Source organism: Sycon ciliatum, chromosome 11 (genome assembly GCF_964019385.1).
Source record: "Sycon ciliatum chromosome 11, ocSycCili1.1, whole genome shotgun sequence".
Taxonomy (NCBI): domain Eukaryota; kingdom Metazoa; phylum Porifera; class Calcarea; order Leucosolenida; family Sycettidae; genus Sycon; species Sycon ciliatum.
In genome coordinates, this window is record NC_088653.1 from 3,413,365 (window position 1) to 3,431,672 (window position 18,308).

An 18,308-nucleotide genomic window follows, 5' to 3' on the forward strand; every position below is an offset into this window, starting at 1 on the left:
TGCGTCCATTGACACCAGCGACGACGAGGACTTCATCTCTGCATGAAAACTCTCAGTCCAACTGTCCTAGAACGTTACTCTAGTCTTCAGACTATCATACTGTGTAATAAATTTTGAATGGTTTTTCTTATGGAGTTGTCAGTAACAAGTGACAAGTTACTAGTCAAACTGTGACAATTTCGATGACGCGGAGGAAGTACTTGATTTGAATATGTTGTTGATTGAAAGCGATAAATGCGCAATCTGCGTAAGAGTTCTCGGAGTCAAGTAAAAAGTAAATGAGACAACAACATTCAGTACGGCTTCCAGAAAAGCAGAGCAAGGTATATGACGAAGAAACAAGCAAGAAATAATGTACATGATTGAAGTACTTACGATAACATATTGGTACTGGACGAAGACTACCATCACCAAAACATGTAACTGTGGGACTTCCTTGAAAAAAGTACCCATCCTCACATGTGTACTGAACAGTATCACCAGCGTGAATGAGTCTAGCGTTACTCATGCCAGTACGCGGCGTGAGTGAATCATTTATCATTCCCAATAGTATAGTAGGTACACTGCAATTGAGAACTGGACATAAGGTCAAGAGAAGAAAAAGAAGAAGAATGGAAATTATCCCTATTTTTTTACTACTATATTTTTTCTTTACTTGTATTCTAGAGAGGGTATTCTCCTTGCCTGAAACTCTCCGGAACTCAAGAAAAAAGTTCATAGTTGGAGTATGATAAATTTATAACTTTTTTCTGCTTATATTTTTCAAATATATCCATTCAATATAGCCCTAAGGAGTGAAATATGCAGGAATACTTGACTGCTTAGGTATAGCGAAAATCAATGGGAGTCAATACTAAGAGAGTGATAATACATGGTTATGAGTGCACAATTGGTTTTATTCATTGCTATTTTACGACTTTTTTTCTCCCCGTCGGTTTCTTAAACGGAAATAATCTCTATTACCTTTGACTGTTCTAGTGAGGGTATTTTCCCTGGCAGAAACTCTCCGGAACTAAAGAAAAAACGTACGTAGTTGGAGTATTATAAATTTTATAATAGCAATAAAGAGAACAAATTCTGCAGTCATTGCCACACTACAACGAAGTCATGAAAGTGTACCAGAATTAATTTTCTTGTCACATACATCAGTGGAAAGTTGTGACTGAAGAGTAACCATGCTGAACAATGATTAAATATACATTTTAATGATGTGTTACGAGAACAAAATACAGTGCCAAAATAGAATGAGGGAAGGTGAGACAATAGAAGTGAAATGAGAGCTAAGTGCGGGTGAAAAACTAACAATTATATCCCTAAAACTGTGTAGTGAAACAAACAATCATGCTGTGCACCTACGAAAACAATTTTAACTACATTTTTAACTACAGTAAAACCTGTAACTAACGACCACCGTGACTAGCGACCGGCCTGGTACTACCGACCACTTTGTCAGGCACGGACGGTCTCACATTCAAAATGCACTGTGACTAGCGACTACCTGCTGAACGCGACCAGCGACCGCCTTTTCTTGTCCCAATGTCGAATTTTGACCCGTAACTAGCGACCGCGATGTAGCAAATCAAACATTGCTTGAAGCTCCTTCTCGAAATTTTGATGATTTTCCATGGTCGTTTCGATACTACAGCTGGACAAATGAGCGCAGTCTCATTTTTACTGTGGAATCTGTGTGGACTGCACTACACCTGTCATAATTTCAAGTGCTGTCAAGAACAAACATGATAGGAAACGTCTTGGAGAGCGCATCCAAAGCGCTCTTTGATCGATGTTACTACTCGAAGGAGAAACTAAGTCTAAGACTGAGCGGCTCTCTGTCGAAGTGCAATCACACAGCTCAGTCACCAGGTCACACTGACAGTCTGTGCTGGCTAGCTAGCATGCTACAGTATTATGTACTCACCTGTACGGAACACAGGCCAGGATACGATGGCGGATAATAGTCTACACTCTACAGGGAAGGTGCGAAAACTCGCAACATCGCCGCATCACGTACTGGTATACACCAGTACAGTTTACGCTACACTACATCCAAGTCGGAGCGACTGAGTTTCCAGTTCCACTGTAGATCTACACACTTATACCAGTTGCCAGTGTAGTCGCACACAGATGATGATGGAGTCGATAGTGACTAGTCCACTGCCTGGCCAGGCCAGCGCTGCTCTGGAAACCCAGTGAGTCGACACACATGTACGTGTCAAAAGGTCGTATCGCTTCCGGTGTATAAAAAACTTGATTTTCTCTCTCTCCAAGTGTTGTATGATCTGAAAGAAGAATGTCAGTGCGCAAGTGGTGGGGGATTGTATTATCTGCATTTTGACATACATATCATATAAAGGGATCCATATATGGTAGCGTGGTGCAAACCTCTAACTAAAGACCACCTGCCACTAACGACCACTTTTCCGGGCACCAAGGGGTGGTCGTTAGTTACAGGTTTTACTGTACATGTTTCTTCTGCTTACAAAGATCAGGCTTATGCAAACGAATCCAAACAGCCTCAAGTACTTTCAACTGACTAGCATACCGTGCACGACAAAGAACAGAAAAACTAAAATCATCATACAACTGCAGACACTTAGGGTGAGACAACAAGTGAAGAAAAACGGCAGACTTCTTACGATCACAATCACCATCTGATTCCTCGTCTTCAACAACCGCAACCTCGCCCTCCGTCTCATCTCCCAACTCGTCCCCAGTGTCGTCCTCCGTGTCGTTCCCCTCATCAACACCGATCGGTCCCAGGCTCGCTTCATGTTGTTTAACCTCTGTTCGTTGACTCCTCCTTTGATCTTGATGGTAAATTGTTACCATTGTTGTTGTTGTTGTTGTTGTTGTTGTTGTTGTTGTTGTTGTTGTTGTTGAATCTTGTGTTCACAGTGTCATCGCCGGTGCTTGATCTCCAGTACTGTAATAATTCATTGAATAATTAGCTGTTGATCGTCTAGGTCTTTGAATGTTGATTGTGTTACTTTCTTTGTTGAATTCCATTCCCTTCAGCCTTCTTTCTCGTTGTTCACGTTCAGCGCTTGCCTCATCCATATATGCACGTGCCACCGACACCACAGACTCAGCCCCAGCACCGCCGATGATAGACGTAGGTGGCGGTTTTGGGGAGGCAACGGCAAAGACGGCGATGAGGGCATTACCTCATCACAGCGTCCACTTTGGTCTTGAGTTGAATGTTGTTGTGGTAAGTTATCTTGTGTTGCTATGGTGCATTGTGTTGTGGTTACGGTGTGCCCATTACCCGACTCCAAGGCTCTCGATACGGGTAATGTAGGCACTATTGCCGATGACGGAAATTGTGCTAACGATGGCTGTGGCCGAGGGTTCTTCAGTGGCCTGCCGCGTTTGGGTCGCAGTGCCCGTGCCGAGCCAGTCAGCATATGCAGTGGGACGTGCTGCTTGATATGTGCATTCAGATGTTGAGGAGTCCTACCAACGTACCGACTACCGCATTGTCGGCACTCAAATTGGTATACCAACTTAGATGCAAGTTGGGTTGGTAGGACATCCTTCCTCACCGTGAACGCACGTACAGTTGGGAAAACGGGTACAACATGTACCGCGTAGTAAGTTTGCTGTACAATTTTCCGTACACCGCGACTCATGGATAATGAGAGGTTACCTTTCCAGGGGAGAGAAAGATACGTGGGACATTTGTCCGGGCCAAAACGTTTTTTCCTTTTTCTGCAGCCTTTCGCTCATGAGTTCCTTCAATTGATCGTCGGGGTTCCGGTTCTTTAGAAAAACAGACTTAAGGATGTCCAGTTCCTCAGCTAGTTTGGAAGAGGAGCAAATACGCTCTGCTCGATCCACCAAGGTACGCACCAAATTCTCCTTGTATTGGTACGAACAATACGAGTCAAACATTATGTACTGGCCGGTGAATGTAGGCTTTCTGTACACAGATGTTACGGTACCCTGACCAGACTTTTCCACAAGGACGTCTAGAAAGGGAAGTTTGTTCGCTTCTTCGTGTTCACACGTAAAACGTATGGAAGGATGTAGGTCATTTAGAATACCAAGAAAGATTTGGCTATCTTCAAGAGAATCAAACCAGTTGAAGGAATCATCAGCAAAACGAACGTACAATGCTAGCCACAACTGTTCTGCAATCAGTGACTCGCAGTAACCAACGAACACATTCGCTAAAACTGGACCCAATGGAGAGCCCATGGCTACCCCATCAACCTGCCTGTACATAATGTCACCGAAAGAAAACTCCACACCAGTCGTCACGAGCAACATCAGTTCCCGGAATGCCGTCTCCGATATCCATGGCGTGTCAACTTCATCATTTCGGTACAACACATCTAGGCAAATATTGATAGTCTCTTCTAACGGGACGTTCGTGAACAGACTCACAACATCAAACGAGCACATATGCAGGGAGGCCGGAACCGGGTGGGAGCGAAGGACGTCAATGAATTCGAAGGTGTCTTTAACTGTATGTTTGCAATAGAACGTTTGCACGATGTCAAGCCAACTACACAGCCATTTAGAGATATTATATTGCGGTGATGCAACCATGGATAATATAGGGCGCAACAGACAGTTCGGTTTATGTATTTTTGGTAGCCCATAGAGACCAATGGGCCGCATTTTGAAAAACTCTTCCTCCGATATCTGTTTACTTTCTTTAAGTCTCTTGAGAAAACTATTCAACTTTTTCTCTACTCGAACTGTGTTGTCATATTGTCTCACCTTCCCTCTTTCTATTTTGGCACTGTATTTTGTTCTCGTAACACATCATTGAATGTATATTTAATCATTGTTCAGCATGGTTACTCTTAAGTCACGACTTTCCACTGATGAATGTGACAAGAAAACTAATTCTGGTAAAATTTCATGACTTCGTTGTAGTGTGGCGATGACTGCAGAATTTGTTCTCTTTATTGCTATTATAAAATTGTTGTCTCCACGTCGATTATTTGCATATTATAAATTTATATTTCTTTTTCACTATTTCGTTATCCATCCGAACCCTTACCATCACAGTAGGGCACTGAAGTGAGATTTCCATTAGCCGTGCAATTTGGTGTGGCATCACCCACGATTCCCTGACCCTCTTGGCAAGAATAGGTAACACTGTGCGTGAATCGGACCACGTTTCTGTCAGCAGTGCCATTGACAATGACAGGTACGTTACAGTACAGCGCTGTGCACAGAATAACAAAAATGAAGAAATGGTCCAGTTAGTATTTTAGCGTCAGTATCTTGAGAGTGCTTAATGAGCGCTTAATGTGCAATCTGGCTAGGGAAAATCTCGGAGTAAAATAAAAAGTGAGAAATAATAACAATGCGAGACTCGGAAAGGGTGAAGTGCAAGGAGTATAATGAAACGCCTGTTGTCCAACAGTCAGTGTCCTTCAGTTTATGATGGCACTTGTTTTGTGCCGTGCTCATAGGTTTAGTGAGCATAAAGTATTTAGAGCTGTGTTCATTGGCAAATATAACACCAAGCTATGCATCCAGAAAGAGGATGTCACTAAACTCAGACTAGTCCCTTAGCATTCACACACACATACACCTCCCCCCCCCCCCTCTCATACCCACGCACGTACCCCTTGCACTTCACCCTCTCGGAGTCTCACATTGTTATTAATATTATTTCTCACGTCCTCATAATATTGTTTTCTCTCCGCCCACCCCTGTTAGTAGTTCACACTTCTCTAGTCGTTCGCAATTCACCTTCTTTTCTCCTGGTTTTCCTGCCGACTTGAATTCTCATTTGACTAACTCTCGTGCCTCCATGAGACTCACGTTGCTATGTGGTGTACACAAGGTGTTTGTCGCGATTGAAACGGAGCGTCTCTGTAAGTTTGTATCCCTGGTGATGCTTGTGCCTGGAGAGCACTATAAAAGTGGTGCTTTTCAGGCACATTCTTCCTCGACCTACTCAAGCTCAACTGATGTGGGATGAATTCCCCGAAACACTGTGTATTGAGCAGGGAGTGGTGTGTTGTAAAATGTTGTGTGTTTTTCCTGTGTGATGGCATTCCCCAAACTGTCTCGTCTAGTCGCGTGCAAGTGGAGTATGACTCATATGAGCATGCACGATTTTGTAGTCGAGAATCCTTTTGTCTTTCTTATTTATTTATTTATTTATTATATTTATTACAGCATCTCATGGCACAATGAGAACACCGGCCAATACAAAGAGAGAGGGTGTTAGCCAACCACGGCAAGGCAGGGAGAAGGGGAGGAGAAGAAAAAGGAACCGGCATGGATAAGCAGTGATTGCAACCAAATCAGAAACACAAAATCAAAATCAAGGCGCGACAAGGCTCTTAAAAAGGCGGAGGGAAGAAAGGTCCTTAGCTTCTTGGGGAAGTGCCAGCCACGCAGAGTACGCAATAAAAAAGGGAGAGTGAAGTAGAAAGGAGGACTTAGGTTTCGGAAGGGAAAGGGAGTTTCTCGTGCTACGGGAAGAGAACCAGTTGAAACAGTGGAGGTGAGGTGGACACAGATTGAGTTTGAGAGAATGGATAAGGGTGACAAGATGTGAATTACGTCTCTTAGACAAAGGGGAAGTGTCAGCAAGGGCATAAAGGGTGGAAGATGGAAGCATGCGGGGTTTTCGGAGGAGGAATCTCGAGCTTGGCAGCACGGGTTGTGGAAATTCCAGCCCAAGCAGTATCTGCATAATCAAAAATGGGGCGTAAGTAAGCTGAGTAAAAGAGGAGTTTACAAGAGATTGGGAGATGGTAACAGTGAGGAGAGAGAATTCCTAAAGATGAACTTGATCGTTTACATATGTAATCGATGTGGGGTTCCCATGAAAGATTAGAGTCAATGAAAATGCCAAGATGCTTATGGCTGGAGACTATGTCTATAGGCTGGGGGAAAGTGGGATGGAGGAGGGGCGGAACATCGGGCTGAGAAGGAAAGAGCATGATTTTAGTTTTAGACAGATTGGGCGATAACCGCCAAGACGACATCCAGGAAATAACTCTTTGAATCCCATTAGCTAGGTTACTCATCAGGCCAGTGATGTTAGGAGATGCCCGTAGGAGCGTTGTGTCATCTGCGAACAGTGATGTGCCCGGGGCAGCTGCGGGCAGATCATTGACGTATAAAATTAAAGAAGGGGGCCGAGGATGGAACCCTGGGGAACTCCGGATAGTACTGTTGTGTCGGCCGAGGACGTCCCATGTACCGTGACGTACTGGGTTCGCCCAGTTAGGTAAGATGTCAGCCATAGCAGGGGATTGCCGTCTACAGTAAATGATCCACGAAGCTTGGCCAAAAGCCCCCGGTGCCAGACGGTATCGAAGGCCTTGGCAAGATCGAAAAAACAGATCCCGACTAGATCTCCAGCATCCCGATGTCGACACACTAATTGCACCAGGCGCGTCAGCTGGAGGGTGGTAGAATCGCCTCTGCGAAATCCGGACTGAGCTGAACTCAAACGTGACGAGACATGACAGTACAATTGGTCGTAGAAAACGCGCTCACAGAGTTTGGAAACACAGGACAGTAGAGATATCGGACGGTAGTTTGATGCTTCGTGGCGGGACCCTTTCTTGTACATCGGTATAACATTAGCTGTTTTCCATGCAGAGGGAAAACGACCAATGCGGAATGATAGGTTGAAAATCAGACATAAGGGGTATGCTATTGAGGGCGCAAGGGACTTTAATACCAGATTAGTGATGCCGTCTGGGCCCGGAGCCTTGTCAGACGGGAGCTTTCGAATGTAACGTCGAATGGCAGCAGTCGTAGTAAAGACAGATGTGAGACGGTCAACCTCACCTGACTCCTCGGCAATGGGGGGAATGGGTAGAGAAGGGTCATCAGGCACGGCCACTGAGGCAAACTGAGAGTTCAATGCAGTGGCTTTAGCTGAAGAGGTAGTAGCCTGCTGCGTAGAACTAATGGTGAGTGTCGGGATGTCACGAGATACTTTATGATTTTTTAATTTGTTCACGAACTGAAACAGTGATGGGCGGTTTTTGTCCTGCAGCGTAGCTTGTGCGGACCGAATGTGTCCCCGGTATTTCGATCGAGTCAGACTCTTCACCAAGTTCCGTTGAGATCGATATACATGCATGTTAAGCTGGGTTGGGTATTTCTTACACACACTGTAGAAATCGTGCTTTGCCTTAATGGCGGCACGGAGGGGGGCATCAACCCAACGTGGCTGACCTAAACGTCGGCATGAGGGGGACAGTGGACGCCGGGAGAAGTACCCGAGGTGCTTCTCCATGGCCCTGCTAAGAATAGAGTGGAAAGACGAAAGAGCGTCATCCACGTGCGAGCTGCGGAGGTGACATTTCCAGTGGACATCAGCAAGTTCAGAATTCAGGTCATCCCTAACGCACCATGGCACCAACTTGAAATTATAACCTGGGGGTGTAGGGGTAGATGTTGGGAGGAAGTGATGGTGTAGGATTGGATTTTTGGACGTGGCCGTCTTGTCCGTCCCTGTCAGAGCACTGCTGGGTTTGCTTTTCCGTCCTTTAAAAATAAATAATGTAATACAGGTCTACTCTGCATATAACGTAATCTCTGGGACCACGCAAAAATTATGTTATATCAAGAGTTATGTTATGTAGAAAACCGTGTGTAAAATACAAGATATACATCGAAATGAAGGGTATTACAAGGCGGGTTCAACCGTGCAAACATATACACACTGTACCACCATCGACATCAGATACCATCAATGCCGCAGAATACATGCACATTAGTCAATAGTCAGGACTACAAAAAGGCTAGCTTCGGCTACAGCTTGATTGTACCGCGCATGTGAATCTACGGTGTATCGAGAGTGCGCACGCTGGGGACTGCACCATAGGGTGCGTTATGCCGAGGTTTACGTTATGCAGGACTAAACTGTTGTTACGTTGTATCGAGAGTGCACACGTCGGGGACCGTGCGGTAGCGTGTGTTATGTCGAGGTTTATGTTACGTAGGATTATGTTGTGTAGAACACAATTTGTATGGGAGTGATGCTGTTTCGGCGCGGGATTTGATTTTTTATGTACTAGCGAGGTTTATGTACAAGTGAGAGTTGTTATATCGAGAGCAGACCTTTACACAAGTCTTGTCCTCCCGGGGAACGGAATGGCTGTGATTTCGTGACAATGTGGTGCCAAAACCCGGGACGCAGCGGATGAGTTAGCTTGTCTTGAGTATGCTTGTCGTCGTCGTCAACAACAAAGTAACTTTGAAGTCAAAAGTAAGCGTTGGAGCGGAGTACATGGGGAGCTGATAGGAGCTTATGCCGATGGAAAGGAGGCAGAGGAGGCGATGGACTGAGACTAAAACTGTGGACTGGAGCCTGGGACGACAGAAACCGCGATGGAGCGTGTGGCCTTGGCTCATCAGAGTCCAGTGGACGAGTCTGGTTTCACCGACTGTGTGTCGTCCTGGTTGTTTGTCTTGTTGTCTTGCTCACTGTGTTGTCTGATCGTGTTTCTCTTGCTGTTCAGTCCGTTGCTTGTTTCTGTATTGGTTGAGTTGGTTGTTGTCGTTCTGTTGCTCTTCTCGTCGTTCTGTTGTTCTCCATTGTTTTGTGTTTTAGATTTTTTTTGCGCTTCTGCGCATATGATAACTATTATTTGGGAGCTTCGGCTTTTGTGTTTCGGTTTGCCTTGTGTGCCTGAGCGTCGGTTCTTGAGGTTTTTGTTTCGCCCTGTGGTGTGGGCCTAGTTTGTAGAGCGTCGGCTCCAGGTTTTTGGTTGGCCCTGTGGCGTGGCCTGTGATTAGGGCATCTGCTCTAGGTTTTTGGATAGCCCTGTGTCGTGGCCCGGATTTTATTTTAGAGCTTCGGCTCTAGGTTTATGGTTGGCCCTGTGTCGTGGCCCGTTTTTCTTTAGAGCGTTTTCGCTGGGTTCTTTTGCCTTGTTGTTTTATCTTGTTGTGCTACAATGTAATCTGGTTTTGGTTTTTCTCTGTTGCTGTGGTTTCTTTTGCTGTTGTGCATGTGGAACGTGGTGTCGGTTTTAATATTTTGTGGAAGGTCGTCAAGGGGGCAGGTGTTGTAAAATGATGTGTTATTTTCCTGTGTGATGGCATTCCCCAAACTGTTTCGTCTAGTTGCGTGCAATTGTGATATGAGCATGCGCAACTTTGTAGTCGAGAGTCCTTTTGTCAGTCTTCTTGTTCGTCTATGCCAGATCAATTTGCTTTTCGGTCTTGGTAATATAAATATTGTAACAAACAAGTTATGATGAAGAAAGGAAAAGGACAAAATGTTACGAGTTATGACAAACTGTCCACCAACGTAACCAGATCTTATACAGCCAGCAAGTGCGACAAAATGGCACAAAACTGACAAGGAGCACTGAGACATTCGGCGACCAAGTTAGCCTTCCAAGTTGGAAGGTTGTTGGTTTGCGCCTTGGAGAAGTGTCGGAGCTAGGTGTCAGGTCGCCGATTGTCTCAGTACTCCTTGTCAGTTTTGTGCCAATTTGTCGCACTTGCTGGCTGTATAAGATCTGGTTACGTTGGTGGACAGTTTGTCATAACTCGTAACATTTTGTCCTTTTCCTTTCTTAATCATAACTATATTGGCTCACCATCCGGGTTCTAATTAACAAACAAGTCTTGTCCTGTGTGTCCTGCGTCCTGGAAACGGAATGGCTGTGATTCCGTTACAGGTGCTTTCTTGCAGGTTTGCTGAGTGAACGGTTCAATGGACTTCTCGTGTGCTCTACATAGCAGTCGTGAAGTAGTCAAGTGAGAATTCAAGTCGGCAGGAAAACCGTGAGCTCCCATGTAGGGAGCAACACACTCTTCCTCTGTTTATTGCTAGATTTTCTTATTGAGACATATTTCCCTGATGAATCTCTCTTTTTGATGATTATTACGTCCAATGTCCGCTTCGCTGATCCTGCTGATTGCCATAATATGTATCTGTTATTGCACGATTATTATAAAAGAAGTAAATATACTTCTCGGTCTTTTACTCGGCCTATAATTCCCATATTGATTTCGTCTTGGTCAATATCCTATACATATTGCGAAACTAGTCTGGCCGCCTCCAAAATAAGGAATCATAAGCATTTCTGTTGTGATGTGCTTAGCACGTTTCTCTTTAGCCGAAATTATTTTTATGCAAGTTGTCACTTTTGTTCCGCTCTCTTGTTTCTTTCTTATCTTTGAATATCGCTACATTTTCCATGGCCACTTCATTCTGGAAGATGGTCATGCAGATCAAACCGTTTAAATAATTAGATGACGTGAGAAGTGCTGTACTTATTTGAGTGTGTACAAGTTGCCTGTAAATGAATCACCCCCATTGAAGCTGCACGAGGCGTCCTTTACAATTTTGAAGACACACAACCGTTACTAAAGAAAATGGAGACCGACTTACGTATTTCACACACAACACGCAAAAGCTGCGCTAGGCCCACATATTTTGAGTTGGAGTTAAGTGCTACATTTCCTTTTGGCGATCCTACCCATGCAACCTTGTGTACGTGGGTTAAACCAACCGAGCATGAAGCGTGGAACGACGCTTCAGAGAGGATTGTACCATTGTGCCTGCCACATAGTGCTTGAGCAGAAATGTAATTCAATATGAGGCCAGGAGTTGATATTCTAGTTATGCTGCCAGATTCTCTGCAAATTGTGTTGCCAATCAGCTCTGCAGTGATATAAACACACATGCACACACACACACACAAACACACACGAACCCCCCCCCCCCCCCCCCCGCACGAACACACACACAACCCCACCCCCCCCCCCAACACACACACACACACACAACGAAACCAACAGGGAGCATTATATAATATTATTCCCGTAGCTATGCAGAAGACGTTACTTCAGTAACGTCTAGCGCTAGCCAGGGTCCACACAGCTTTAATTCCCGTAGCTATGCAGAAGACGTTACTTTAGTAACGTCTGGCGCTAGCCAGGGTCAACACAGCTTTAATTTGGTGTTTGTTTGTTTGTTTGTGTCACGCCTGGCGCTATCCCGTATCTGTACCGTACTGTACCGTACCAGCAAAGACAGCTGGCTACTATATGTTTGTTTGTTTGTGCCATCGACATGCCTGGCGCTATCCCCTACCTGTCCCGTACCATCAAGAGTACGGTACCATCAAGAGAACTGAAATGTGGAGCGTGATAAGTTATCTCTGAAACGCAACGTCGTTGCTCTTCGGCGAGTTGTGCATTAGAAGCTGAGCTCTTCGGCTTCTTCCCAGATTGTATATATGCGAAGTGTATCGGGGGAATGCATTCAGTGCAGTAACATTTTGTGTGGATTTGTGTGCGAGGCCGAGAACCCACTAGCAGGCTGGCTGGTCCGCCTGTCGACCAGCCCGGGGATCGCATGTAGGCTGATAGCATAATAATTATAACGTATCAGATTGAATAATTATAACGTATATACAGTCATGTAGATCTATAGCAGGGAGTCATATTATGTAAACGACTCCCTGCTGTATGGGGAGATTTTCTAAAAAAAAAAAGGAAGTAGGGAGACGAGTAAATGCAATCAGAAAATCTCCCCATACAGCAGGGAGTCATATTATGTAAACGACTCCCTGCTGTATGGGGAGATTTTTTGAAAAAAATACGAAGTAGGGAGACGAGTAAATGCAATCAGAATGGATGTTAGGTGCCGTCAGTATAATAATAAGAAGAAGAAGAACGCCCGTGATCGGCAGAGTCAGCGCCGGTCCCAGGAAACGTCAGGACAGACATCCCGTCGACTCCAGAACGCCCGTGATCGGCAGAGTCAGCGCCGGTCCCATAGCTATGCAGAAGGCGTTACTTGTACTTCAGTATCTCATTGAAACGTTTTTGCAATACAATGATGTAGCTAATCAAGAGAAAAAGCATTTCCATCAGTTCTAACAACATGCACGATGAGCTAGGCAACAAAGCATAGCGCAGGGCCCTGAGCTTGCAAGCTCTCTCGTTTGGTATTTGTGTGTTTGTTTGTTTGTTTGTTTGTTTGTGTCACGCCTGGCGTTATCCCGTATCTGTCCCGTACCGTACCGTACCATCAAACACAGCTGGCCACATACAGCTGGCCGCACTATTCAAATGGGGCTTTCAAACGCAAGATGATAACGTGAAGCAACTTGGAAGAATGGGTATGAATGCGCAGTGTATGGGGAATGCATGTAGGGCGATAGTGCGGGTTCGAATCCCAGGATATGCCTGAAAAAATAGGAAAATTGAAAAATTGATAACCTGTCCCGTACCTATCCCGTACCGTACCATCAAAGACGGCTGGCCACAATGCATATTCAAATAGGGCTTTCAAATGCAAGATCATAACGTGAAGCAACTTGGAACAATTAGTATGTATGCGCGCCATAGTGCGGGTTCGAATCCCAGGTTATGTCGTAAAAAAGGAATTTTTAAAGAATTTATAACATCCCTATGCTTTTTTTTGTCTAGGTCCTCAAGGCAAAAAAGCATAGCGTAGGGCCCTGAGCTTCCAAGCTCTCTCGTTTGTGGTAGCCAATTGAACTTATTGCCATCGTGGTAAACACCTTGGAGACAAAGTAGCAATGAGTGGCTTATGAAAATCTGATGCTTGTCTATGTGTAGAGGCAATACATCACTTAGTGTACAGACCTTTTTTCATTTTAATTGAGCGAGGGTTATTTTTTCTTCACGATACCCAGGGTACGGAACAGAAGTCATCAATGTGCTTAAAGACAGGCAAGGATAGTAAAACAGGTTTTTAGTTTTGTTTTTTGTTGCTGGCAGATACCAATGACAAGGAAGACCTAAACGTTACTTCAGAATTCCCAAACTCCATTGCAGCGTATTCCTTGCACTTGAAAACACCGCCATTCCGGCAACAGGCTCTCAGCTGCACCAAATAAATAACTTTGCCAATATGTAGTGGGCCTCTATTCGAACATTCCTATAGATGAGAGCATTTCGGCCGCTATTACCAAGCTAGAGCAGCATAAAGATGATGTCGACATGCTTGGATTGACGGTTGCGGATGTACAGCTGATGTTGCAGTATGTTCTGTCAAACAACTACTTCGAGTTCAATAGTAAACAGTACCGTCAGAAGCGTGGAATTGCGATGGGGAACCATCTGGCACCTCCGCTGGCCATCCTCTTCATGGATGCGCTTGAACAGAAGGCCCTCTCGACAGCTACAGTGAAGCCAGATCTCTACAAGCGATATATCGACGACTGCATACTACTGTGGAGACATGGCTGGAAAGGTTTAACAGCACTTCTAGATCACTTCAACGGACAGCACACTACTATCAAATTCACAATGGAACACTCGGTCAACGAAACTCAGTCAGTGAACTTCCTGGATCTAGCGCTGTCTGTGCGTGGAAACAGCATAGAGTGGGAGCTCTATGTTAAGCCTTCCCACAGTGGTGTCCACCTGTCCTATGAATCATGTCTCCCCTGGTCGTGTAAAAGAGCTGTTGCAACGAACCAATTCTCTCGAGCTATCCGTAACTCGTCAACACCGGAAGCGGAAGACAGGAGCATGTCCATAATTGAAGAGTTGCTCGAGAGAAATGACTATCCACGCACCGAGATAAACGCAGCACGACGAGCAGCCAAGGGGAAGAGACAAGATACACACCCGTCTCAACAACAGCAGCGTGACAGCAAGCGCAGACACAACCAATTCAAGTCAGTCATCAAACTGCCCTTCATCAACGACTCACTTGCCGCTCGTGTCTCACGACGTGTTCGAAAGTTCAGTCCGCATGTTCGTGTTGTCTTTGTGTCTGGTCCTTCTTTGAAGGATATGTTGGTCCGATCGTCGAGTGCTGTACGTGTGTGTCCCCGTGAGAAGCAGCGATCGGAGGTGAAGAGAGGGAGAGGTCGACCAATGGAGTGTCGTGCATGTGATGCGAGTATGGTGGATAGTCAGTGTTTAGTCAAAGGTGTTGTCTATTGTATGTCTTGCACGTTGTGTGCGGAATTGTACGTTGGTGAGACCGAGCGGCCGGTGAGGGACCGATTCGCTGAGCACTACCGAGAGGCAAGGGCGATGGTAGCGAAGGCTCCCTGGGGCTTCCACTATCGTACCCAGCGTCGAGAATCTTTAAAGTCTTCCAACTTTCTGCCCTTCCACCAGGCAAAGATTCTCGGCAGGGAGGCTTCGCTACCATCAAGGAAACTGCTTGAAGCTATCGAGATAAGGAAGCGCAAACCAGCAGTCAATTGCGATGACGGCTGGCGCCTAATTGACTGATTGGATGTCACCGGATCGTCACTGGAATCGACACCCATCTCCTCGAACTACCACTGGACTTTACCACCTGACACAGCACATACACATACTTTGCACATACACCGCTGTCATATACATAGATCGCCTTTAGCATTCCCACACTTGAAAGTGTTCTTGTACGTGCTGTGATAGTCTTACTAGTCTTCTTTCTTCTGTTTAGGTCACCTTACAGGTGATGATTGTAAACTTTAGTGTTAGTGTTAGTGTTTGTTTTCTTGCCAAATTGTGTCTGTGTGTATGTGTGAGTTTTCTCATCTTTCGTTTTGTTTAGGTCACCTTACAAGTGATGATTGTTTAGTTTGCTGGCCTTGCCAATTGTGTCACCATGATGTGTTAGTTCTAGACCATTCCTCTGCCTGCATTATTCGTCTTTATATTTCGTAATTTGGCCTCCCCTTCCTCAATGCCCTGATGATGCCCAATGGGCGAAATATTGGCAAAGTTATTTATTTGGTGCAGCTGAGAGCCTGTTGCCGGAATGGCGGTGTTTTCAAGTGCAAGGAAGACCTAGATGACAAAAAAACTGTGTGGCTCCGGGGGGGGGGGGGGGTTGAGAAAAGCAAAGAGAATTTTTTTTAGATCAGCTGCGGTACTGTATTTGCAAAGATCCTAGTGATTATCAAGAATCCAGACCCTGAATATGTTTGCTTGCCTCTGTGTGCTTCCGCACACTGGTTCTGCTGCACGGTACTTACCATCATATCGACAAGAGATATCACTAGCCATTGGTTTAGACACCATTTGATTAGTTGATCGAGGAATGCAGGCTAAACAATGTGGAAAGGATAGAAGTAGGTTGGTGATCCAATGATATTTTGTAAAGAGAAATTAAATATAAATAGGTTACGAGTTATGATTGACAGTTCACCAAGATTATAATTATAAGCCCCTAGATCTTGAAAGGGGGCTTATGTCATTTTTTGAGCTTTTTGAACTTAACCCTGACATTGCTTTGTATTACACCCCCTAGCAGATCACTCTACAAAAACACCTAAGTCCAAATTGTTAAGCTTTCACCGAATTTTGGAGGTTTCAATAATTGACATTTTTGTGCTGAGTTTAGTTTTATGATGGCCACGTGCAGGGAGCATTTCATCCAAGGGGAAAATCCCGTAATCACGGCACGGCACTGTGAAAAAGTTCGACTTTTTCCGCGACTGAAATGTGGAGCGTGATAAGTTATCTCTGAAACGCAACGTCGTTGCTCTTCGGCGAGTTGTGCATTAGAAAGCTGAGCTCTTCGGCTTCTTCCCAGATTGTGAAAAACAGCCCGTTTTGAGTGGGTTATGAACGTTTTAGTCCATCGACGGTTTGCCAAATTTGACTATACGGGCTCCAAAAAGGGTTAGAGGGCAAGTATACAGATTTGTCAAGTAGGATCCAGAAAAAAAACAATTTAATATCAGTTTGAATGGATAACTCTCGCTTCCATATGATAAGCCAAACTTAGCAAATCGCCAATTGTATGGTCACGTTGCCCTAGCGTTCATGCACCACTCAAATTGTTTAATTTGCCAGGTATTTTGGAAAGTCGAATATCATGGATAAGACAGCACATCATGATTCGTCGTCTTTCTAGGGTAACATATTACAGAGAGAAATCCTAGAAAGGGACTTGGGCATATGAAAACGAATATCAGTTAGAATGGCGTTTCTCTCGCCTGCATACGATCAGTCAAACTCGCCAAATCACCAATGGTATGCTGACGTTGCCATAGCAACAAATGCAGTGATGACATACTTTTGGCTTAGCTCCCCAAGATTGCAGGTCAATTCCTGCAGAATTTGGTCATTTTCAATTGGTCTATTGTATTCACGAAGTGAAAGAAGGGCTGTGTTCAATGCTGTTAGTGGAGTGAACTGTTTTTTAGGCCGCGGTCACACAGACCTCGATTCCGCCATTCAGCCAAAAAAGCACTTGTTTACGTCACTATGAAATTGAAAATGGCTGAAAAGCGACTTCGTGCCGTGTTTCCGCTACAATTGTAGTTTGAGCCAGAGCTTTTACAAGCGGCTGAAGGCCGGAATAAAAAAAAAATTGAGATCACTTGGAGCACACGATGTAGTGGACATGAGGCCAAGGAACTGATCTCGATGTTCTCTTTTGTTTCTACGTGGATGCCTTTGCCTTGGCTGTGATTTTGACAGTGTCTGTCTATCCAACAGTTCAGTTTGATTTTCTCCAATGACCATGGATCCCTGGACTGCACCTCTAGAGCGTACATTGGTGGAGCTATGGTTCGAGGCCAAGACAAGGACCCAAAGTCACGACTGAATTCCTGAAGAAAGGTACCAAGAAGAGAATGGATTGCGACAGAGTTGGGAGAAAAGCAACTGGCGGAGCAGAAAGCTCAACATCAGGAAACACCATCACCCGAATCATTGCGTCCATGCAAACCGAACAAATAATGGCCATTTTTTGTGATTTTACCATACACAGTGCAGTGGCACAATTTGAAATTTGAAAAAGGTCTCTAAAAGGCACCTCAACTGGGGGTTTGAACCGCACAATGTACAGAGTCAAACGGCCTAGATTTTCTTGGTTTTTCCCTATTCAGTGCTGGCAAAACCTGGCCGAGATCCTATTCTTGCGAGGGCTTGTTTTTCGGAGAAAAACATTTCAGAACCACAATGGGAAGAGGATTCTACAAGGGATTGCAGCGCAAAATTCTAAGAAAACTGAAAGTGTAACCCATTTATGGCCAAAAGCTAGAAGTCCATCTTTTCTGAATGGACTGTAGGTAGGCCTAGAGTGTATTTTTCCGCTTCTTCTTCAAATTTTCAAAGTACGCCCACGATTTGCTTCTATGAGGAAACCCATTGAATTGTGATTTTCAGGCCAAAAACCGATGTGCAGCACATGGATTTCTCGATGGTTAGTGATTCAGTAATTTTTCAGCAGAAGTTTGCGATTATTGCGAGTGTGGCACGGTAAAAGACCATTGTTTACAGAGCGAAAAACGAATGTGTCAAAATCAACGCATTCGTCCTATTTACGTCTGGTAAAGGGTTTTAAAACCACATTATCAGCTCTTCTTTGAGCTGCCTTGTGTAAGGAAAAGAAATCTCTCCTCTAAAGAGATTGAAGG

General features: G+C 44.8%; 1 protein-coding gene across 1 annotated transcript in view; it reads right to left on the minus strand.

Annotated features, from left to right (window-relative positions):
- Nucleotides 1-18,308, minus strand: part of LOC135827701 (sushi, von Willebrand factor type A, EGF and pentraxin domain-containing protein 1-like) — a 51,039-nt gene that overhangs the window by 2,090 nt on the left and 30,641 nt on the right. The window contains exons 9-12 of the mRNA XM_065340154.1: nucleotides 15,915-15,986; nucleotides 11,345-11,617; nucleotides 5,012-5,179; nucleotides 376-576 (exon numbers count right to left, since the gene is read on the minus strand). Coding sequence (XP_065196226.1) covers nucleotides 376-576; nucleotides 5,012-5,179; nucleotides 11,345-11,617; nucleotides 15,915-15,986 — 714 coding nt within the window. The remainder of the gene's footprint in view (nucleotides 1-375; nucleotides 577-5,011; nucleotides 5,180-11,344; nucleotides 11,618-15,914; nucleotides 15,987-18,308) is intronic.